A 24,507-nucleotide genomic window follows, 5' to 3' on the forward strand; every position below is an offset into this window, starting at 1 on the left:
TAGTTCACTAAGGTACTGAGCCACCAAAACTTCCCTGCCCGGTGACCCCTAAACTCATAGGAATGGGTTTCACACTCAGGCACAGCATTAAGCCTGATCAATTGAACAAATGTAATTTTATTCTTAAGTGATTGCACCTATTTTCCTACAAGGCCTTTTTAATGTAAGGTCTAGGAAAGAGAAAAGGCAGACACAGAATTACAATGGTTTGCTCATCAAATTGAAAAAATTCAAAACAACCCCCGCCCCGCCCAACTTTCTCAATTAGCTAAACTTATTTAATCATTATTGCATTGTCAAACTCAATCTGAGTTTAGGACCAGAATTCCCAGGCTGATTGATTTTTAAACTATACCACAATGGTAAACCTTTAAAGAAGCAAAATATATTTCCATTTCTAAATAGTAAATTATAGAAGGTTACCTATACTACCTCTGTGTACTCACAGCTAAAAAAAGATACATTAATTATACCAAAGGAAGGCATAATGGTTATGCTTTGGGCTGCTAACCTGCAAGGTCAGCAGTTTGAAATCACCACCCACTCTTTGGGTGAAAGATGGGGCATCCTACTCCTGTAAAGATTTACAGTCTCAGAAACCCACAGGGGCAGTTCTACCCTGTCCTACAGGATCACTATGAGTTGGAATTGACTCTATGATGTGAAGGGTTTTTTTTGTTTTTTGTTTTTTAATGTATCCTCTAAGGTTAGTGTCTATCATAACTTATGATAAAATTCTGACAATTCAGTTTTTGAAATCAAATCCTGATTTAACAAATAGTATGTGCTAATAAAAAGAAGGTGAAATGCATATTTCTGACAAAGTTTTTAACCCATTTCCTATGAAATGTACTTTATATACACGAGCGTTAACATTGAGCTACATATTATTGCTCTCCACCATTAATTCTCAAACCTAAGCATTATTTCTCCAATGTAAAAAGGACTAGCTAGTAGCATCAAAGTCATCTGAATATGTGTAGACCTTGAAGGATATAGAGAGGACCAATAACTCCATTTTTGATATTTTTTTAAAATACAGAGTTCTAAGATTTTTGTTTTAAAAAGTATCTGTATAACACAATTTAAATTTGGTTTTATTTTTTTAAGCTATATGGAAACACATCCAGTTTTCCAAGTCAAAGTCGATGGAATTGCACATCCCTTGGAGACACAAAGAGGACAGGAACCTTTCACAGCCTGTTATACTCAGTCCACTTGGACTTAGAAGGAGTGACCCGGTTCCTCAATGGAATTCATTTCCTATTTGTTAATTAGTCAGAAATCACACCAAACAGGACTTTAAAAAACAAGTCTATATTATGACACCAGTCTTTATAGCCATATCTTTTGCTAATCTAAACTGGGTAATAGAACTTGGACAAGGGTTAGTATATAGGATATCATAAATCATTAAGAATATGGTAGAGTGCATAATTTGTAAAAGCAAATTAAATATTGCTTTGGTGTGTTTATAAAATTCAGAGGATTTACTCTGCTGCCATAATAGAGCATTGACTTTTAAACAGCTAATGTAATACAAACTATGTATTTTTTTTTTTGCTTAAGAAAGCGCTTTGGTTAAGAGAGACAATGACATAGTTTTAGAGTAAGTGCTTTAGGCTGTTGATTCAGTCATAGCCTCAGGACAATATTGCTTTCACAAGCTGATTCCTGTGGTCTTGGTAAAAATGAAGTTCTTAAAGGCCCTCACACCCAGACACACCTTAGGCCCCCAAGACTCCCTACATTATATCTTTTTATCCTTAAGAAAAAAATTCTTTTTTTTTTTTCAATTTAGTGTTATGCTGTTCCTGGCAAATGATACTTCCAGCCCTACCCCCTTGTGTTATGCACAGGGGAAACGTAGAAGACCATAGGTGCTGGGAACATGCAGGGAGTTCTTCTAAGTATTATAAGCATCAGATTCAGCAAAGCATTTTTAAGTAGTTGCTGGATACTACAAATTCCATTTCCTATTAACAATGCCTTGAGCATCTTTACTGTCCCATGGAAATGGCCAAAGGCTCCATTATGGCCATCCACAACATGAGCAATCAATAAAACATGAAAGTAAGAGTAGAATAAAGTCACGCAAATCCAGGAGCCTAAAAGTTTCTAGATGAAAGTGTCCCATGAATGTCATTTTTTTTCTTTGGAAAGTATAATCCACCATTCAATTGTCACATGTTGGGGGAAAGAGCCCGTCATCCTCCCTTCAGTGGTTCTTGTCGTCGAGTTTGATGGTGATGGTCTTCACTTCTGTATATTCGCTCAGAGCATATTCACCTCTGTGAACATAGAAAAGAGATTCAAACTGGAAATTGTGTCTAATGCTCTCTTGTGATTCTACTGGGCCAAGTGGAATTTATGCAAAAGGCCAAAATGTGATGCCTTCATAGAGTAACAGTCAGAACTATCACATCATTATTTAAAGTAATTGGTTATGTAACTTTAAGTTTGCATATCAAAGATTTTAGTGTGTGTTGCTTTCTAAATAGTCCAGAGGAGTTGGTTTCCCTTTGAAGAATGAAGGGGATTAAAGAGAGAGATTCCCAAGGTAGGAAATGCAGGGCAGAGGGCAAGAAGAGAGGGCCTGCTGAAAGACATCAAAGGGAGCTGGGAACAGAAGTTATACACGGTTTATAATTTTTATATCACAATTTGGAGCCACTTGGAGAGGTAGAAGAGGCAGTGATCTAAGCCTCTGGCTATAGAACTTGGGAGCAGCAGGGACATTAAGGGCCTGACATTGGCTTTGGTTCCAACAGGTGGGAACCAGTTGATGCCAGCCCAGGGCAGTGAGGAGAGAAGTTAACACAGATCAAAGCAAGGGAGACCACAGTCCTTTCGGTTAGCATCCTAGTATGTCTCCTCTCTCTAAGTTTCAGAGTCTTCATAATCCTTCTTAGGCATCTGGACCAGCTCTCATTCCCAGAATGGGATAGACTAAATGCCTCTATAGCACTTGCTTTAATGGTAAATCAATCAAAATGTATGCAGATTAAGCAGAAGAGTTGAGTAGAGATGGCTATTTGAGTACCTTTGTACTCTTTAGCTATCAGACTACGCCCATTCCATATTTTAGATGCCTGTTTCTCAATGTGTGGTACCCAGACCAGAAGAAGCATCTCAACTGAGAACTTGCTAGGGATACAGATTCTTGGGCCCCAGCCAGACCTATTATATTAGGCAGAATAATGGTCCCCCAAAGATATTTTTGTCCTTATCTATGGACACCGTGGACATGTTAAGTTACAAAGCAAAGGGGAATTAAGATAGCAAATAGAATTAGGATCGCTAGTCTGAAAACTTTAAAATAGTGAGGTTATTCTGCAATATCTGAGTGGGCACAATGTAATCACAAGGGTCCTTAACAGTGGAAGAGAGAAACAGAAGACTAGGGTCAGAAAGAAATGGACTAAGAAAGAATGGTAAAAGAGATGTGTTTCTGCTGAGTTGGAAGACAAGACTATGAGTCGAAAATATAGGCAGACTCTAGAAGCTAGAAAAGGCAAGGGAATGATTCTCTATCAGAGGCTATGGAGAGGAACACAGTCATACCAGACCCTTGAGTTTAGTTCAGTGAGAGTCAGGTTCTGTTTTACAGAATTATATGATTATACATTTGTGTAAAGCAACTAATTTTTGTGCCAATTTTTAATAGCAGTAATAAAACCCTAATACTCCCACTGAATCAGAAACTCTACAGGTAGGGCTTATCAATCTCCTCTCCCACCCCTCCCCGCCCCCAAGGTGATTCTAACACATCCTCAAGTTGCAGAACCACTAGCTTAGAACTATATAATGCAGGAAAGTTCTGCATCATCTCTAAGCCTAAACTCCATCTCTAAGCCTAAAATAGGAATGCCCTCATCTCCATGAAGTTAAAACTATTCAAGATGATTCATGGAGACCATCCACAAAGCAACAGGTAAAAAAATGAATGGTAGAAAATATTGCTGTCTTATTATTTATATGCCTTTATGCTATTTTGACAATTTGCCAAAAAAGTGTTTAAGAATCCATGATACTTAAGGGGAAAATTATTTGTAATTTTTGTAAATATAACACAAAATATAAAGTCATAACATAATGTTAAAGCCAACTTCTATACACTAGAAACTCAAAAACAACTACTCCCTCAAACCAAACGACAAATGAGAAACAAAACAAACCAAATATAAATGTGTTCATTTTTAACCCTGTAAGGCGCCCTAGCATGTTGTATGTTGGGCTGCTAACTGCAAGCTCATGGGCTGCATGGGAGAAAGATGAGGCTGCCTGTTCTCATAAAGATTTACCCTCTGTGGTTCATAGCCAACCTACACTTGTATAGTTTCCTTTTCTCAACAGCATTTTAAATTCTACACCATTAGCTAAGTTAATGACACTATCAATAGAATAGAGGAGCCCTGGTGGTTGAATGGTTATGCGTTGGGCTGTGATCTACACGGTCAACAGTTCAAAACCACGAGCTATTCTCCCGGAGAAAGACAGGACTTTCTATTCCCATAAACAGTTACAGTCTCAGAAACCCAGTGTGGCAGTTCTACCCTGGTCTCTAAAGTCGCTATGAGTCAGTTTCTACTCAATGGCAGTGAGTTATTAAGAGAATTACCTTATGCCCTGGGGGGGATGATTGATAATGTTCTTTAACATAAAGTGGTAATGATGTCTCTAAAGTGAACCAGAGACATATATAAAGCATACATATATGAATGGAATTGGGGCTTGCACTTAAGTCTAGCCACAATCAAAGAAAAATTAGTTCTTATAACATAGCCCTGCTTGATGCTTGCCTTATGCAAAGATCACTGAAAATATGGATACTATAGCAAAGTATGGTGAATAACTATTTGGAGTCCAGCTACTATCAGAAAGAATAATGTCTGGGGTCCTAAAGGCTTGTTTTCAAATAAGCAGCCATTTAATTGTCAATGAAGTCCACATGGAAGAAGCATATCAGCCTGTGTGATCCAATGATTATAAATAATAAAATCCAAATCTGAAGGAGAGAATAGTTTCAGAACTTAAATTGTGAGCACACATGGTTTTCAGAAAGCTATGGATGACAGTGAAAGCCCAAAATCCACTTGCAGGGTCACATATGGATTGAGCCTCCAGTGAGTCCCCTCTGACCACACTAGAGGGATGTGGGTAGGACAGCAGACAGAGAACATTGTAAAGTCAATGGCAGATGTTAGGTTAAAAGGCAACACCTTATCATTCATCTCCCTTCTGACAATTTTAAAGTTGTTTCAGTCACAAAAAAAAAGTGAAGGGAAGTACATGGATGAAGCCTTCAGGGAATCCCCTCTGACCACAGACCAGGGATATGAATAGCCTTGTTTCTATGCAGACTGCATGAGAGAGTGGATTACTGCAGATTCAGTTAGGTTAAAATTGAACCTCTTAGCATTTGATCTCCCTCTTGACCCATTTTAAATCTGTTCTAGATTTTCATATTTTCTGCTTTCTTTCAGTTTGAGGTTTTCTGTTTCACTTTGTTGTTACTGTTGGTTTTTCCAAAAGGATAGGCAAATCTAGAGACAGAAGCAGTTGTTGGATTAATAGTTTCTTGGGGGTACGGCAGGGGAGGTTGGGGAGAAATGGGGACCTAATAATAAATGGGGAGCTAATAAGAGGAATGTAGAACATTTTCTAAAATTGACTGTAGTGATGATTGTACAACTTTTCTTAATATGATTGAATTATTGAATTGTGTTATATGTGAATTATATGCCAATAAACCTATTTGAAAATTAAAAAAATAATTTAAAAAAGACATCCTCAGTGACCCTAGGGTAAGGTGACCAGACATCCCGCTTTTGGAGGGACAATCCTGATTTTTAACAATTTTTCCCGCATCCTGCATCATTTTTAAAAAGTCCCGATTTTTTGAAAGAATGCACGACATGGTTTTTGGCTGCCATGTGGCTATTTTGCCAGGATATGAGTTTTATCAATGGTGTCCTGCTTTACCAATGGTAAAATCTGGTCACCTTACCCTAGGGAGCAGTTCCAATATGTTCTTTAGGGTTGTTATGAGTTGGAATTAACTTGGTGGCAGTGGGTCTTCCTTTTGTTTTTTTAATGAAAGAGTGCTGGGCTCACAAAAAGTTCATGGACAAAAGTCCATTACCTTTCAACTTCATTTTTCACAAACCTTGGAAGCCCCCTCACATATAAAGACCTCTTACAAGCAATAGTAAATGTATCAACTTGAATGGGGGAAACAATTTTTAAAAGACATGAATGGAACAGCAAAGGACATGGATTTAATTGGATCTCCCACAAAGATGTTGAATCCTAACCCTTGATTCCACCTAGAAGCACTTTGGAAGAAAGGCCTGGTGGTCTACTTCTGGAAAACCAGTCACTGAAAACTCTAAGTAGCACACGTGAGATGACGAGGGGTCAGAATTGACATGATATGAACTGGCATTTTAAAAAAAAAGGAGAACAGAATGATGAGAAATGTTAAATTAGCACATTAATAAATGTAGTTGGACATAATTTCGGTAAGATTAATTATATCAAATCCTCATCCCTGCTATCTCACAGTCACTGTCCTCGCCTAACTCTTAGGGCTCAGCCTGGACTCACTGCAGCCTTTTCTGCTCTGCTGCTGGTGAAGGCCGTCGATTAACCTTGACTTTCTCCTGCGGCATGTCCCTGATGTATGCCAGCAGTAGGAGTATATGAGTCGGTATGTCTATGTTGATCATTGCTGTGTATCCTCAAAGCCTAGGCAAGTTTGGCATATCAGAGGTACTCACTAAATATTTGTCAAATGAATGATTAAAATGAATGGTTGAAAAGTGGCTACTTCTAACAAATGGGACTGAACTGAGGACCAAGGGAGGGAGAATTCAACTCTCTACATGCCTACTGCAGGGAAATTCTGTTCCTATAATGATTACTTTTACTCTAGCACAGAACAAACAACTAGGAAACTGGGTGAACAGGATGAAGGGGAATTTGTAGGCCTCAATCCAAGATCTGCACAGGATCCCAGAGGAGCTTGTGAGTGGGCAGCTGAGGATGGGGAAAACCATGGAATGCACCACATAGCACTGTAGCATGCAGAAAGGGAACTGCATTGCAGCACGGAGACATCGTTTAGAGATAACTGAAACAGATATGTGTTGTAAGATCAGTTTCTGAGCTCCTTGTGAATTATTTTAAATACTTTACCAAAAATCTTGGTAAAACATGTGCAAGGGTCAAAAAGCAAGATCGTTTTTAAAGTGCCAATTGCATAAAATAGTTCACAAAGACAATGTTCTACCTTCTTCTATGGTAAGCAGTGACTAGGATCTTAAAAGCTCATCTAGTTGTCCCTCACCATTCAGAACAGAAAAAATCGAAAGACACATGGGAACAATTAGTCCAGTGGACTAATGGACTACACAAACATCAGTTTCTACCGCCTGAGACCCAAAGTCCCTGGGGACCACTACCAGCTGCTGTGAAAGGAAGGTCTTGGGTAGTAGGGGATAAAATTATGGAACAGAAAAAAATCATAAGATAAATCAGTGTACTGGTTGGGTGGAGACTAGTAGCATATCAAGATTATGGCTCTCACCGTTCAGATCTGGAACTGAACTCACCTCTATGTCAAAATAACCCACATTTAGGACTGAAGGAGCAGCATTTACCCAAGGACAAGGTTCAGAGGCTGGGAAAGAAGACAGGAGCGGAAACAGGAGACACAGGAAAGAAGTGGGATAAGTGATGGTGCATGAGGGACTGGCAATGGATGAGTTAACTCATAATGTATATGAAGTGTTGAATGTAAAACTATGATCTGCTCTGCAAATCTTCACCCAACTCACCATAAAGCGTTTTTGTTTTGTTTTGTTTTTGAACTCCAAGTTGTGACTAACTGGCAAGATTACACGTTGGACATGTTCAACCCATATGAAAAAAGTCTGAAATCTGCCAGGCACCCATCACTGCCATCGAGTTAATGCCAACTCATAGTGACCTTATCACTATGAAGGCAAAGTAGACCTGCTCCACAGGGTTTCCAAGGCTGTAAATCTTTACAGGAGTAGAAAGCCTCATCGTTCTTTTGAGGAGTGGCTGATAGGTTTGAACCCGTGAGCAGCAGCCCAAACCTTAACCCACTGCCCCACAGAGTTCTTGTGCGCTAGGCCAGGGGGCGTCAAAGAGATGGAAGCACCACCAGTGTGTTTGGGAGCGGGGAGAAAGTGACTCATGTGAGGAAGGCAAATAATCAGTAAAATTACTCCAAACTAGAAATCAAGTTGGCCCCACACATCATTTTGGTGGCTTCTCCATCTCGGGATATTTGCTTTGGGGACTATTATGAATTGAATTGTGTCCCCCCTAAGATATGTTGATGTCCTAATCCATAATACTTGTGAATGCAACCTTATTTGAATAAAGGGTCTTCAGTTATGTGTTCATACTGGAATAAGGTGGGTCCTAATCCAATATGAGTCAAACTCTCACAAACTGGCATGGATTCTGACTGACAGTGACCCTAAGGAACAGAGTAGAACTGCCACTCTGGGTTTCCGCTGAGGCCTCCTCTTTGTCCTGTGGAGTGTGACTCACTATACCACCAGGGCTCCTTCTAACATGAGTCAGGTTTGATACAAGAAAAGAGACACAGAGACAAACAGAGGGAAGCCACCATATGGAGATGCAGCTACAAGTTAAAGAATGCTGAGAACACATGAAATACCTGGGGCTATCAGAAAGAGAAGGGAAAGATGTGTCCCCTCACCAACCCCACTGCTCCCCTCCTACCCTGAGAACCTTCAGAGATTATACCCCTGCTAAGGGAGAGCCAAGAATGAGAATAGGGGAATATCAGTGGACACACTTTACTCAGATATTCAACTGTTATAGAGCTGTTCTGTCTTGAGTCAGAAATGGATTAGAAAGAAAGACCAAGTTGAAGGAAGGGAACTGGCCAAGAATATTTGCTTAGAAATGAATGCCAGCCTATTTTGCTTTAGTATCTTTATTGAAAATCTGAAAGTTAAGCTTTCTGAAGGCCCCCAGTATGGTCTAGCACAGAGCAGTCAAACCAAGGGGAAGCCTCTGGGTCTGTTACCTTTGTACAAGCAAGTACAAGGCAATGCATGTGTATACACATAATACAAACAGTTCAAATGAAGGGAAGAACTCTGAACCATTAGTGATGTCCCAGGAAAGATCCTAGGGATATTTTCATAGATGGCTTCATGGAAAGAGTAATCCATGAGTTATTTGTCTACAAAGCATGTTCAAACCCTGTGGCCCACCAAAAAGCAAGTAGGTGAAAGAAGATGGCATCTGGCTGTAGACCACTGCGCATCTATCCTAACATCACACTAACCAGCCCTGTATCCAATGCCTTTCATCCTGGGCCTAATACAAGATGATCTGTGAGCATAAACCTACAAAACTAATTTTCCTATTAGATAGGAAGGTGTAGGGGTATGAGATAGGTGGAACACAATGATGGACCCACACAAGTCTATCAGGAAGTTCTATAATATGCCTCTTGACAGGGTAACAAGGATCCAGAGTCTCCCCTGACATTCTGAGGACCTCTGCTCGGCTAAAGAAGCTGGGCCAGAGAGGCAGAGATGCTCTATATTCCTTGTTGAGAGCCAGGATCTATATCAGGGCTTAAATCCATATATTATTCAAAAATTATATCTTACATCCAGCAACCAAATACACTGCCATTGAGTTGGAATTCTGACTCATAGTGACCCTAAAAGGCAAGGTAGAACTTCCCTTTTGGGTTCTAAGACTGTAATTCTCTATGGCAGTGGTTCTCAACCTTTCTAATGCCGTGACCCTTAAATACAGTTCCTCATGTTGTGGTGACCCCTACAACCACTAAATTATTTTTGTTGTTACCTCATCACTGTCATTTTGCTACTGTTATGAATTGGGCAACCCCTGTGAAAGGGTTGTTTGACCCCCAAAGGGGTTGCGCCCCACAGGTTGAGAACCGCTGCTCTATGGGAATAGAATGCCTTGTCTTACTCCTGCATCACTATTATGCCGTCAGGAAACATGCAGAAGTATGATTATGTGTTAGGCTACTAACTGTAGTATCAGCAGTTGGAAACCACCAGCTCCTCTGGGGAAAAGACCAGGCTTTCAATTCCTGTCAAGGAAACTCACAAGGGCAGATCTACCTTGTCTTGGGGGGAGCTATGAGTTGGGAGCGACGTCAAGGCAGTAAGTTTGAGATCCGGCAAAAATAGCACTACTTTCAGTTCTGTGTGTCCTCATCTACTGAGCAGGTGTTAAGTCTCTTCTGCATATCTCAGGTATAGTGTATGCTCAAAAAACAAGGTCAGCAGTTCGAATCCACAAGACACTTCAAGGCAGCAAGACGTGCCAGTCTGCTTCTGTAGCGATGACAGCCTGATGAACCCTGTGGGGAGGGTCCACTCTCTCCTACAGGGTGGCTGTGGGTCAGGACAGAGCTGGATTTGGGTCAGGCAGCTGGCTGGATTTGGGTTCAGGCTGGCAATGATAACCTTGGTCGTTCCAGCTGGGGTGGATCTTGGGGCCTGAGGGAAGTTGAGAGGAGCAGGGTAGAAAACCAGAGTGGGAAGTGGGGGAAGAGAAGAGGAATGGATGGATCCAGAAAAGCCCGAGGGGGGAAAAGACAACTGCTTTCCTGGCACTGCTGACCCAAACACAGGTGGAGGGTGGAAGGTCACCACTCTGCAAATACACTTCATTATGTACCCCACCTGCAGGCTGAGATTGGTACAACACTTACAATTCTCTGCCATTCCCAGACATTTTAAAGCCGCCAAACGGAGCCTGTGCATAGATGGCATTGTAGCAGTTGATCCTAGAGAAAAAAAATAAAGATGTTCTTAATTTCCTGGATGAGACCCAACTGGATGACTTCCTCATGAATCAGCTGGAAGATACTGGAAGCAGAGCATTGCCTAATGAATTACCTTTTGTAAATGTTTCAATAATTCAAACACAATGTTTTTAACTTCTGCCATTACACTCTTCTCATGAGAAAATAATGCTCGTGTATACAGGGATAGGAATGGAATGTGAAGAGGGTAGACAGAGAGAGAGGGGCATAGAGAGAGAGAAAGAGAAAGAAAGAAGAGAATAAGAATTAGCTTTGAAATTAGGCAGACCTGACCCCAAAGCTCTCCTGCTTCCAAACTGTATAGTTTTGGGCTTGAGATTTTCCCCATTCCATTTATTTTACACAGTAAAGATAATACAATGTAATCTGCAGAATATTAGTGAGGCAGTGATGATTATCCATACTTTGTAGTACATATTTTTTTGCAATCAGAACCAAAATAAAAGCCAGGAGTGAAGTTCTAAGACAGTACAGTATGAGGGTCAAAAGCAATAGTGTTGGAGCCTTATGGCATTTGCTTTTGTCTGTCCTACTACACCCTGGGCAAGTCATTCATTGATCATCAATGACTCTATTTCCTTGTCCGTAAAATGGAGCTAATAATGATGCCTATCTCAGACGCGGCCATTAGGATTGAGCAAAGTACTTAGAACAAGACTTACCCCCCAAATATTAGATTTGAAGCTGCCTATTAATTTGAGGTATCATGAAACTAGCAAACGAACAGCAAAGGAAAGCAGAAACACCACAAACCAACTTACCACACGGTCCCAGATTCTAGTGCTGATGCCAGCTTCAGGGCCTTGTCGAGATTCTTAGTGAACACAGCTGCTGTGAGTCCATATTCAGTACTATTCGCTCTTGTGATCACTTCTTCAATATTCTTGAACTTCAGTATTGGTTGGACTGGTCCAAAAATCTATCATTAATGGGCAAGAATGGCAGTGAGAGGTATGTTCCAATGGGAAATTTATGCTTTGAGATTCATGCTTGTCATGTCAGAATGTGCAGAAGACACACAAATTTGGAAACTCCTATTGGGTGTTTGGTAGAAAGAGCCCTGGCTGGTGCAAATGGTTTGTGGTTATCTACTTGCCAAAAAGTTGGTACCTCAAACCTACCCAGCACTGTCCCAGAAGGCTTGGGATCTGTGTTCATAAAGAACACAACTAAGAAAACCCTACCAAGCAGTTCTAACTCTGTAACACATAGGTTTCCAAAGTTTTTTGGCCTACCGCCACATTTTCACAAACAAAACTCACTGGAAGACGGGGGAACCTGTGCAATGAGAGATCTTATACTCTTCAGAGGTTTTTTTGGTTATTGCTCAGTTTACTTTTGTCTCATTTTAATCCTCCCTTCGGATTTCAACAATCATACTGCTATTAGGATTTTAGAAGTCCTTTCTCCCCTAGACAATAATTTTTTTATACATGTACTTTTTATATGTGTAAAAGAGGCAAGAGTCTCAAAACCCTGGTGGCCCATGGGTTAAGAGGTGGGTTGTTACCTGCAAAGTCAGTGGCTCAAACCCACCAGCTGTTCCTCAAGAAAAGAATGAGGCAGTCTGCTTCCCGAAAGAGTCACCATTTCAGAATACCATCGAACAAGTCAATTCTGTTTTATAAGACTGCTAGGAATTGGAATTCACTCAACAGTTTTGGGTTATAGAGCACAGTTGTGATGTTGAATGCCCCGCTCTCTTTATTTTAATTTTTTACCAATAAAGACACCCTGATATGTTCTATGCCTCCCAGGTGAGGAATAAGACTGTTCATTCCAGCCTTCCCCACGGCAAAGAAAAGGAAAGGAGAAAGTAAACAGTTGAAAAGTTTTAAGTAATTTTGAAGCAAGCTTTTAATTGATTCAATTCAATACAAGTGAGTCTGTAGCGCCTCAGGCTGGTGTCCAGCCTAATGACATTTTCACAGGTTTCCTGAGAACACTCTGTTACAGTGATACATAAAGAGCAGAACTTCATGCCACTACAGTTGATAACTCAAAAGTCCTCAAAGAAAGTCGATGAAGTCTTTGCACCAAGAAGCCCTTGCCAGTAATTGACTTCCTCGCAAGTCTGAAAAGGCTACCTCGCAGCTCTAACTACTCAGAAACAGGCCCTCGCCCTCCATGAATGCTGGGCAGGAACCACTCTGCATGTAGTTTAGCGGTGGACTTCAAAGCAAAGTTAGATTTATCTTCTTATGGAAGCATCCTTCATTTCCATCATGTTAAGGATACCTCTGATGAAAAGGAGTTGCTGGATGGCATAGAGTCAACCCACTCAGCTGCTAACCCAAAGGTTAGAGGTTCCAGTTCACCCAGGGGTGCCTTAGAAGAAAGACCTGGAAATCTACTAAAACAGTGGTTCTCAACCTTCCTAATGCCGCGACCCTTGAATACAGTTCCTCATGTTGTGGTGACCCCAACCATAAAATTATTTTCCTTGCTACTTCATAAGTATTGTTATGAATTGTAATAAAAATATCTGATATATAGGATGTATTTTCATTGTTACAAATTGAACATAATTAAATCAGGGTGATTAATCACAAAAGCAATATGTAATTCTATATTGTGAAATATTTATTTCTAATTAAAAATAAATGAAATTTTGTCTTGAAGCATGGTGTAGTATGGGTAACAGTCTTCACACCGGATACTCATATGTGGGCAGACCTGCTTGGAGACGGATAGAGGAGGGGTGTCTTGGTTCCTAAGACCATCAGAAATATGTGTTTTCGCTGGTCTTAGGTGACCCCTGTGAAAGGGTCGTTTGAGGTACGGGTTGAGAAGAGTTGTGAAAAGATCAGCCATGAAAAACCTTATGGAGCACAGCTCTCCTCTGGCACATGTAGGGTTGCCACGAGTTGGAATTTATTTGATGATAATTGTTTTAACTTGTTTGTGATGTTAAACTTCAATGAGGACTTTACCCATGGCCTGTTCTTTAAATGAATACTTGGTTAGGTCTTGGGAAAATGAAGCCACTTTGGCAGCGAATCCACGTCTTGATTCCTGACAGACTTCACGGGTAGCCACAGTACTCCCTACCTCCAGCCAGCATGACTAACTCAGGGATCGCTCCCCAGACAAAGACTGGTATATGGAAACTAGGGTGGGGGGCCTGGCAGACTCTCTACCTGCCATACGGTCCTCAGGGTTTGTCAGGGGAAGGAGGGCAAGATGGCTTCCCTAAGTCTCCCGAAGGAGGTGGTAAAGGCTACAAGATAAAGGAAAAATCCTCTCTTCAGGTGCAGTTCTGGGATCCTAGAGCTCTAAAGAAAAACTCCATTTGGAAAGGTCCAACCCCAGTTCAGCCATCTGCCCCACTACCAGCGGCTTTTTCTGAAGATCCCACGTACCTCCTCTTTGGCAATCCGCATGCTGTCAGTCACTTCGGAGAAGACAGTGGGTTTGATGAAAAGCCCTCTGTCTTCCATAGCTGATCCCCCACATTCCAGCTTGGCACCTTCCTTCTTCCCACTCTCAATTAGATCGATGATTTTGTCAAATTGCTTCTGATCAATCTGCAAAACATAAACAGGAAGTAGAGTCCAGGCTTCCTTCAGGGTGGTGGTGGACATTCTGTACTGATTTGGCAAGAACAGTCACATAGGACAGCTGATAATTGTGACGACCTTTGCAAGACCATACGCACCTTGGCTGCAAATATCCATCTGATGCCCAGATCCAGGCTCTTGGGAAAAGGGAGGGATGGGGAAAGGTACTATTCTCAACCTCTTGAGGTCTATGGTTTATTCATACATCTGATGTGCTTTCTCCCTGCTAATCCAGCCCCTGGGTGACATGAATCTAACTGATCACATTCTCTGCTTTTCAGACTATTTGCCACCAGCAAATGTCTCCAGATTCAGCAAGTAAAATTGCAGAATGCTGTGCTAAATTTGAATTTCAGATTCCCAAACTACTTTTAGCATAAGTATGTCCTATGCAATATTCATAAAGTATATTTTGTTGTACATTTGAAATTCAAATAGAAGTGGGAGTCCTGTATTCTGACTGGCACCCCTTTATCTTGTTCACATAGCACCAGGAGTTAGGATGTAGGTTCCCAAATTTACTTGGTCTACAACCCCCCTTTTCAGGAAAAAAAAAATTACTCAGTGCCCCCACCCCCAGCCTCTACTTTAGCAATTAAAGCATTTTTAGCATAGCTTATAGTCCAGGATAAAGTATAGGTATCTGCCTTTGCAGGCCCCCTGAATTGTTCCAGCACCCCCAAGGTGTGGTATTGCCTACTGTGGAAAATGCTGGATTAGGGTAACAGTTACTGGAATTGGCAGAGGCACAATGGGAGGGAAGCAGAGTGGAATGGGCCTGTGGATACTCCTTGCTAGTGTGAAAGGAGTGCATCAGAAAGGGTCCATCTTTTGTCACCTTGTCCATGGGAATCTCTGGCTGGAGTTTTCTCTCTGTCACTGGCCCAGTGGACATGGTACCCAAGCTGTTGTTGAAAGGGCACCTCGTTAGGTACTCTTAGGAAATTCTTCAAAGGGACACGTGCTCTTCCTGACAACCACCCTCCCTCATGGATTCTTCCTCCTGAAATTCGTGGGGTCTCTGTTCTTTACCAAGACCCTGTTAAAGTCCCCTCCTCTTTGGCTAGGAGAGCCAGAGCTTGAAAAAGCTTATTGGAACAAAGACTTTAGATAGAAAAATTGGTTTCATTTAAATAGTATTACAGAAAAACAAAAACTCAATGGTACATTTGGATAACTGCTTGCCCCGAGGAGCTGACAGTTACCTCAAACATTGTAGTTCTAGTTTAATAATTATGAGGGTGCTTCAGAAAATGTGTGGAAAAGTGAAGTGAAAAGATAATGGATTTTTCCACGAACTTCTTGAAGCTCTCTTAAACTGAGCTGAATTGCTACCTCACAATTTATACCAAGATAAATTCTAGATATAGAAAAAAATCTGTGAAAACCATTTCAAGTTTTCTCCTGTTGGAGAGTGGCTCTACAAACTTGGAGTGCCGTTGACTCTTACATGACTCAAACTTTAGAAGATAAAAGAGGAAAAGTTGATATATTTGATTATGAAAAATAAGAAAAATGGCACAAACAACATAAGCAAGGCCAAAGGGCAACACAAACATTTTGGGGAAATGATTGTCAAGCCCTATTATAGTAGTAGAGCTAATTACTCTAATACAGACCTAGACATCTATTTTTAGAATTGACAAGAAAAATTACCTGCAATGTATGCAAAGAAAGTGTCCAGTAAATAGACAAGGAACTGTAAATAGTCTTTCAATGTATGATAAAGTTTTCCATCTTCCTCACTGTAAGAGATACATCATCTTAAAACTAAGTGACACACCACTTTTAATGATCAGATGGGCAAAAACCCAAAAGGTTGACAACATATCATGTTGGAAAGCCTGCTTTCCAAAGAGTCACCTAGGACGTTGTTGCAGGAACGTTAGCTCATCCTGGGAGGAGGATAATTTGGCATTGTTTGCAGAAATCACAACCCTGTTTCCACTCAGCAATCCCACTTTGGAGACTTTGTGTTTGGATATTTTTTGTACATTGTGACGTGATATACTCACTGTGGATGGTGTGTGATAGCACCCCCCCACATATCTTCAGAAGGTAATTGCTTAAGTAACTTAGGGAACTCTTATGAACACGTGGAAAAGAATGAGGAAGATTCCCATGAATGAGTATGGAAAACCTTTATTTATTTTTTCTTAAAAAGGAAAAAATGGTGCAAAATGTACAGATATCAGAGTATCTTTTATGTAACAGGGAGCTCTGGTGCCATAGTGATTTCACTTTGGGATGCTAACTGCTGGGTCAACAGTTCAAAACCCAGCTGCTCCAAGGGAGAAAGCCTAGACTTTCTATGACCACAAAGAGTTAGTCTTAGAAAATCACCGGGAGCATTCTGCCCTGTCCTATCAGGTTACTACATGACAGCACTGACTTTGACTGAATGACAATGAGTTTGTTTGTGTGTTTATGTAATAATAATGCACAAATAGAAATATATATTCACATTTGTATAGCTCATAAGAATCAATGTAAGAGATAGGGGCTGAGAAGGAGTTTTAAAAAAATTACATTTGTATTAAACCTTTAAAAAAATCTAAGTGAATGTAACTTCCATTCAAAGAATTAGATAAATAGATAGATATAGATAAAGCTATTGTAATAGGTAAAAAGCCAGTAATGTCCCAAAGCTCTCTTTACATCCCCCTGGGTGAACCCAGTCTTGAATTAAAATTTCCAGGTGTTGCTGAGCCACCTCCTCTTCCCTGAAGGCAGAAGAGTTTGAGGCCTCCATCAAACTACAGATGATGTGTTCTGGGACCCTGCTGACCATGTTTCCCTTGCACAAACAGACTACAGAGTCCATCTGTTCTTCCAGCAGTGTAAGCCCCCTGTGTAAAACCTACACATCCTAAATACACTCTCCCTAGGAATTCTGTGAACATATTGTTTAAATCTAGGACCCTCCATTAAGTTTCCGCTGATGTCTTCTGTACAGGAAGAGGAAGCTGCCAAACATGAGGTGACAAGGCAGAGCCCAGCCCCAGAAACCAAGAAATATGGTCCCCTAGGGACAAGGTTCTGAGGGCCATGCTCTAAGCTAGACAGAGTGGATACCAGACTCAGCCCTGGGCAGGTGGTTTGAATAATATTTATGCATCTTATTGCTCAGTTGCCAAATAAACCGGAATAACTTTGGCATGTTTGAAAGAAAAGCTCACCTCTAGTGGACACAGATCTAGGTCAGTTAGTTGTTTTATAGGCATGAGACACACAGGGCTATTTAGACAGCTGTACGTGTGCCGAAGCAAAATCTTCTTACCATTGACTAAAAAAAAGGTACTTTGGAAGGAATGACACCCAACTGTGTCCTAAAACAATATTCTGAGGTTAGATAGCTTATGTGAGTTTTCACAAGGCTTTCCAGCAGCAGTTTTAAAAGCACTGATGAAATCAGCACCTATTCTGCTTGGCTCTCCTCTTTAGGAAGCAATCTGTGGATGTGGCTTTAACATTTTACACTGGAGCTTTGGGAAGAGACTTGCCAAATAATGATGGGGGAAAGGGTTTCCTTAGAACTGCATCAGCTTACATATTTCTCATCAACTCCAGATTAGCCTCAAAATCATGGTGAATTTGATAATGACTATGGTTGTATTTGGAATTAAAATCCATGGCCACTGGGTTTGGAATGGAGGTAGAGGGTAGGCAGCGACTCGAGGGAGGACTGATTGATACAGTGGAGGTGCTTTCCTATGGGGTCACGAGGCATCAGAGACTCAGGGTATAGGGATGGGGAGAGGGCAGTCACTCCCACCAGAAATGCAGGCCTCTTCCACATGGTCCTCCATGCTCTACCAGCTCCAGCATACCCACAAGACAGTTAAGCAAGACTAGTCCTGAAGTCATGTGTGATCATTTACCACTATGTAGATCAGAGGGCCTTGGGCATTTATATCCTCCTATTTAAAAAATAAAAACTACTCTGTATTGAGTAGCTAATAAGTGTCATGAAACTCACAATATTCACATATTATCTCCAATTTCCAGATAAGAAAACTAAGGCTTAGGAAGGTTTCTCAGATTACAAAACGTCAGTCAGCTCTACAATCAGAGTCAGATTTCCATGCAGAGGCAGTGGTCAAGGGGCAAAATCTCCTCAAGGACTCTTGAACATGTGGCTGGTCAGGCTGCCCTCTTTCAAGTATTTATCCATCTACTTCCCTTTAAAATTAGCAAGAAAGTGATAAAGGGGGTGCCTTTTTAGAGAGGTGATTCGGGTGGTTATGATCATGTTCGTCCTGCCCTTAGTTCTCCAAGCCAGGCCTCCAGAGATATGTTCCTAAGGCTCAGCTATGCATCCTGGCCTCTAGGACATCTAGGAAACTTTTTTCAGCCTCACCTTCTTCGACAATGCTCATGAAGTCCAGTGCCTCCAGGTGGAAAGCTGCCTGCGATCTGACTTTTTAGACCTGCGGCACTGTAGGCCAGCCATGAGCGCCCTTCCTGGCTAAGGAGCCTCTTAACTACCTTTCTGAAAGGAGGTCATTCTGGTAAGTCAGACAGAACAGTCGTTTTCTGCTGGGGGTGGGGATGGGCCAGCAGAAGGGAGGCACTCTAAGACAGCATGAGGTGGGAGCAGATGGTTCTATGATCTAGGGTTCTGCCTCTGCCAGGGAGCATGTATGGTACACATCTGCTGTAGAGAGCTGAGCATGCACCCAACCCTCTCCCACTGATGCCACTGGCACCGGAAGGCCTGCACACTTGATAAGCATCTAAATTGTGTCTTAGTGCTCGGGAGAGCCAATGCTCCTGCCCTTCAAAGTGCCATACAACCACAGTAGTACACAAGGTCTGCAGAAGCAGTTAGAAGAACGGGTCTACTGAGCTCCTAGCCAGGCACCTTGGGACCAGACCCATCAGTCGGTTACCTGTGGCCCCTGCTCAGTCCTGGCATCGAAGGGGTCTCCGACAGGGCGCTTCTTGGTGTACTCCACGCTTCGCTGGACAAACTCAGCATAGATCTGCTCCTCCACGAACACCCTGGAGGCTGCTGTGCAGCACTGGCCCTGGTTAAAGAACACACCCTGATGGGCGCACTCCACAGCCAAGTCCACTGCAGGTGGGAGGAAGCAGGTGAGTCATTAAAGCAGGACAGGTGACAGGGGCAACTTTAATTGCTTACAAAAGGTCAACCAAGTTTGGGCTTACATCCCTCGATGCAGGACTAGTTAGTATATCTACTGTGTTAATCAGTACTCATAGCTGTAGCAGTCCCTAATGTACTTGCCCCTGGAAGGCCCCTCCTTGATTTGCAGAACAAATGCAGTAATGATTCTGGTAGGGGTCTAACCCTCCATGCATGAGACCCTGGCCAATGCACCTCATGCACACTCACCACCCATCTGTCAGTGGAGACTTGTGTATCACTATGATGTTAAATGGGATTCAGCACAAATCCTAGACTAAGACAGACTAGGAAGAAAGGCTGGTGCTATATATACACCAAAAAAGTACACAATTAAATTCCTATCGATCACAATGACCTAATCCCATTGTGCATAGGCTCACCATGAGTTGGGGCCACTAACAAGAATACTTTTTAGAACAAACTTTGTAAGAACTGATATAGGCCAATTGAATATAACTTTAAAAGGAGCCAAAAAGCTCCCATCTTAAGAGAAAGAACATTTTTTTATTAAATAACATAGCACCATGTGTGACTTTGAAGAGCTAGAAAAAAAAGCTAAAGCACTTATTGAGGCTTAGCAGAGCTGAGTACAAATTATAGGGTGAGAATTTAATTAAAACCAGTTGCTAAACTGAAGATGGAAGGTTGCTTATTAAGAAAGATCTATGAAGATACATATCTCTATCTCTATATATCTGAAGATGTAGGAATGGCACCTACATGTCACTTACATTTACAGAGGGACCTTGTGCAATCCCATCATTGGCTTTTCAGCCCTGTACCATTCCTCCACTCTCCACCCCTCCTTGCTTGCTTGAGAAATGGAGCAAAAACAAGGGACCCTACTGCAAGATGTATGTAAGATGCTGTGACAACAAGGAAGCACCATGACTTTATTGTGTCCACCCTAAGCACTTCCCCACCCTCTCTGCAGCCCAGTGTCCATTCTGAGCACAGCTCTCCTTTCTCAGAGCCTTCTTAATATCTGGAGCCCTGTTTGCATACTGGTTACACTTTGGGCTGCTAACTGCAAGGTCAGCAGTTTGAAACTACTACCCGTTCTGTGGGAGAATGACTGGGCTTTCTACTTCCCTTAAAGAATGACAGTCTCGGAAACTCACAGGGGCAGTTCTGCCCTGACCTACAGGGTCACAATGAGTCAGCATCAACTTGTCACCTCTCTCAAAATACTCTCTCATTTGAAAGCCTGCTTCAAAGAAAGCAATTTGTATCATTCATTTACATCTTAGTGAGAACTTGTCATTTTTCTCAGGAAGATTTGGAATTCCAACTTTATCTGAATATGGCATTAGAAAGAAGGCCTTGTTCTGACATTATCAGAGGAGGCCATTTTTAAGGCAAAGTATTTCCTGTACTCTGGAGGTCACATCCCTGAATAGTGGATTCTGTCAGCAGATCCGTGAATGCCCAGGATGACCCCTCTTTCTCTCTTCGGGGAGTGGCAGCCAAAAATAGCACATATTTTAATATCGTGTCATGTAACTCTAACGAGGCACCAGCTGCCCTCAACTTGCCACGCTGGACTATTTCTTCAGGGAAGAGTTGTGGGGGGTGGAGAGGATAGTACTGAAGACAGGGGGTATTTCTACTGTCCACCTCTGACTTGGGAGTTGAGAGAAAGGAGGAGGAAGGACGTTATAAATGTTAACATTTTCCCATGGGTAGTTCAAGTCCATTCAAAGATGCCTGCGAAGGAAGGTCTAGTATCAGAAAAAGCCATGGTTTAAAGCCTGTGGAGCACAGCTGTACTCTGACACACATGGGCTACCTCGAGTTGGCACTGACTCCACTATGCCCACTGGTTTTAGAAGAAGGAGAAACCCTCTCAACGCTCTAGAGCACCTAAAAATGACACTATTGGACTTATACATTTGGAGGAAAGACTAGGTTCATGCTTATTAGCTAGGAGCACCTGCCCTTCTCCCACTGATGTACTCCTGCCCCAATCCCTACTACACCAGGGAAGTCTGGTGAAGAAATTGGGCTTGCTTCTCAAGTATCATGAGGTAAACTTAGTCATGAGGGACAGAAGCAGGCAGCCCTCAGACTAAGTCGTGCCCTCCCACAGAGCAGCTCTGAATCAACTATAGAGCTGGCATTTTCAGCTTTAGCTATGTAGGCTGTGTAGTTATGCAGGCTGGATGATGGTAGACAAGATTACCCCAGGTGGCAAAGCATCCCCCTTCTGTAGGGACCCCTGAGCCCCAGCAGAGCTGAGAGAGAGACTCACGGTCAGCATCCGCACACACGATACATGGGTTTTTGCCTCCAAGTTCCAGTGTTACTCTCTTCAGATTGCTTCGAGAAGCAGCTTCTTTAACTAGCTTCCCAACCTTTAGGATAAAAAGATGAACAAGCTTAAATCTTGACCTTGGCTCAAATGTTCCTATTTATGACTGCTCTGAGCAAGCTGGTGACAGAGCTATGTACGCAGGGCCACCCCACATCACAAGGCTCCCACTTTCCAGGCCTCTTCCTACATCTGATCACAAATTAGACCTTACTTTTCTGGACTTCTTGGTTCTGTCCACTCCATCTTACAAGTGTGAGATGGGAGCCTCGGAAGGCCAGGTGATTTGGCGCAGGCTGCACACCAGTCTCTGCCCCAAAAGCTCCTGAACTCAGAATCACCTGTCCTAACCACCTGTCCCTATGAGCTCAGCAAACTGGTTGCAATATAGGGTTTGAGGATACCAAGGGGTATTTCCTTCACTTCTTGCAAATAACATTGCCATTCTAATATGAAGATTCGAACAGCTCAGTACTGAAGATAGGCCTGCCTGTGTGGCTTTTTGGTGTAGTCTAAAGGAACCTCCAAGTATTAAAGGGAATTCTTTGGGAACACAAAAGAGGGAGGGAGCTGGTTAGGACCCAATGAAGTAGCAGAAGTACTGCTCACCAAACTGTAATGATGCACCTCCCGAATGTAGCCACAGGGCCTCATAACTGGAAGCATCTCAAGATGGGAGGTTGGCCAAGATGCTGCTCTAATTAGTCTTGTGCAAAAGTAAAGTCAGGAGCCAGGAACTCTAGAGCTAAAAGGTGTCTTGGAAATGACCTCTCAAATCCTCTTCTCCTACAGATGTGGACATGGAGGCTAGAGTTGAAATCTAGCAAGAAGAAGAACTAGACTATTCTAAGTTTGATGCTCTTTATGCAGCACTAAGGTATGAGTTTGGAGTTCCTTGCTGGCACAAACAGTTAACATGCTCAGTTGCTAACAAAAAGGTGGTAGGTTTGAGTCCACCCAGATGCCTTGGGAGAAAAACCTGGTGATTTACTTCTTAAACATCAGCCATTGAAAACCCTACTCTAACCCGTATGGGTGGCCGTGAGTTAGAGTCCACTAATGACAACTGATGAGTAGGTGCAAATGCTTATTAAAGTTTAAAAAAATGCTATTAGAGCTTAGGAAGCTCATGAGTAATGGCCTAAATGAGGCTGGAGTAAATCCAAAGTACCAATGTTTGTCTCCAAGGAGAACATTTGGTATTTCTCTTCGTGGGTTGTCCATTTCCCACCATTGAATTGTCATTCTTTCACTGATTAGTAGAAATGCTTCACACCTAAGGCATTATACTTTGGAGAGATGCATAGATTATGACTGCTTTTCTCCCATAAGTACCAAGCTGGGAGAAAAACAACATCTTTTATGATGTTGTTTGCCATAGGAAGTCTTACAGTTTAATTTTATCCTATCAGCCAATCTTTTCTTGTGAGGCTTCTGAGTTCTAGTAAATATTTATTTAATTTGAAAACTAAATGAGTGGTTTTTTAGACTAGTTATTATGTATTTAACAGTAGTCTAATTTAAGTAAAGGAATGATATTTTAGCTTCTGGAAGGAAAAGTTCATGAGTTTCAAGTCACTGGTGACTAATACTTTTGTCAACAGCCTATGAAGAGTTACCTCTGTGGACCCAGTGAATGCTAGCTTGTCGATCTGAGGGTGAGAAGAAATTGCAGCTCCCACTGTGGGCCCAAAACCTGTCACGATGTTCACCACACCTGGAGGAAACCCGACCTGGGAAGAAATAGAGATTGTCGTCACAGGAAGAAAACTGATGAATATTGGCCATAGGCTGTATGAGCCACTGAGCAGACTTTGCATATCACTGACCAGAGCAGCACTCCACACAGGAAGCCTGGACATGGGCCATACACCCACCTTGTGATCCCAGCTTGTGAATCCTGACTCTGACCAGGTAGAGTCATGTGAAGCTGTGCTGGCTAGGGTCTCCTGAAGGGCTTGCCTCTTTCTGCCCAAATCCCTGTGTGCCAGCTGAACCAAAGGAAAGCACCTGCCTTGCTCCCAGGGAGTGTTTCAAACCCACGAAGTATGTACAAACAGGTATGTAGGAAGGTCACAAGATGGCAGGACACCTCCCAAAACGGAACACCATTGTAGGGCAGCAAGAAGAACCTTGAGTCACAGCTCCCAACGCTCAAAGAAAACAAACAATACACCACCACCATTGAGCTGATTCCGACTCATAGTGACCCTATAGGATAGAAACCCTGTGAGTTTCTGAGACTGTAACTATTTACAGAAGTAGAAAGTCTCCTCTTTCTCTTACAGAGTGGATGGTGGTTTAGAATGACTGACCTTGTGATTAGCAGCCCAACACATAACCACTAAACCACTGGGCTCTATCAACTCTCAAAAGCACTGAAATATGACCTTCCCACACTTCCATTTTTATTTTATTTTATTATTTTCCCCATTTTTAATTTACTCTATTGGTTGTTCTAAGTGGTCACGGACACTATTACCTTCTCAAATGTCTTCACTTTTTCATCCATGACACACTAACACTGGTCTGAATAGAAGGTACCAGTACCAGTTAACTTGGACTCATAGTAACCCCATGTGTGTAGGTTTCACAGAAG

The 24,507-nt window shown here is 42.0% G+C and overlaps 1 protein-coding gene across 1 annotated transcript in view; it reads right to left on the reverse strand.

Moving 5' to 3' along the window:
• Positions 1 to 1,079: 1,079 nt before the first annotated feature.
• Positions 1,080 to 24,507, reverse strand: part of ALDH1A3 (aldehyde dehydrogenase 1 family member A3) — a 42,917-nt gene continuing 19,489 nt past the window's right edge. Inside the window, exons 7-13 of the mRNA XM_004717459.2 lie at positions 23,528 to 23,641; positions 21,849 to 21,951; positions 19,338 to 19,522; positions 14,248 to 14,412; positions 11,647 to 11,804; positions 10,772 to 10,846; positions 1,080 to 2,291 (exon numbers count right to left, since the gene is read on the reverse strand). Coding sequence (XP_004717516.1) covers positions 2,219 to 2,291; positions 10,772 to 10,846; positions 11,647 to 11,804; positions 14,248 to 14,412; positions 19,338 to 19,522; positions 21,849 to 21,951; positions 23,528 to 23,641 — 873 coding nt within the window. The 3' untranslated portion in view covers positions 1,080 to 2,218. The remainder of the gene's footprint in view (positions 2,292 to 10,771; positions 10,847 to 11,646; positions 11,805 to 14,247; positions 14,413 to 19,337; positions 19,523 to 21,848; positions 21,952 to 23,527; positions 23,642 to 24,507) is intronic.

The sequence above is a fragment of the Echinops telfairi genome, unplaced genomic scaffold (assembly GCF_000313985.2).
Source record: "Echinops telfairi isolate 266 unplaced genomic scaffold, ASM31398v2 ScPeMD7_7;HRSCAF=31, whole genome shotgun sequence".
Lineage (NCBI taxonomy): Eukaryota > Metazoa > Chordata > Mammalia > Afrosoricida > Tenrecidae > Echinops > Echinops telfairi.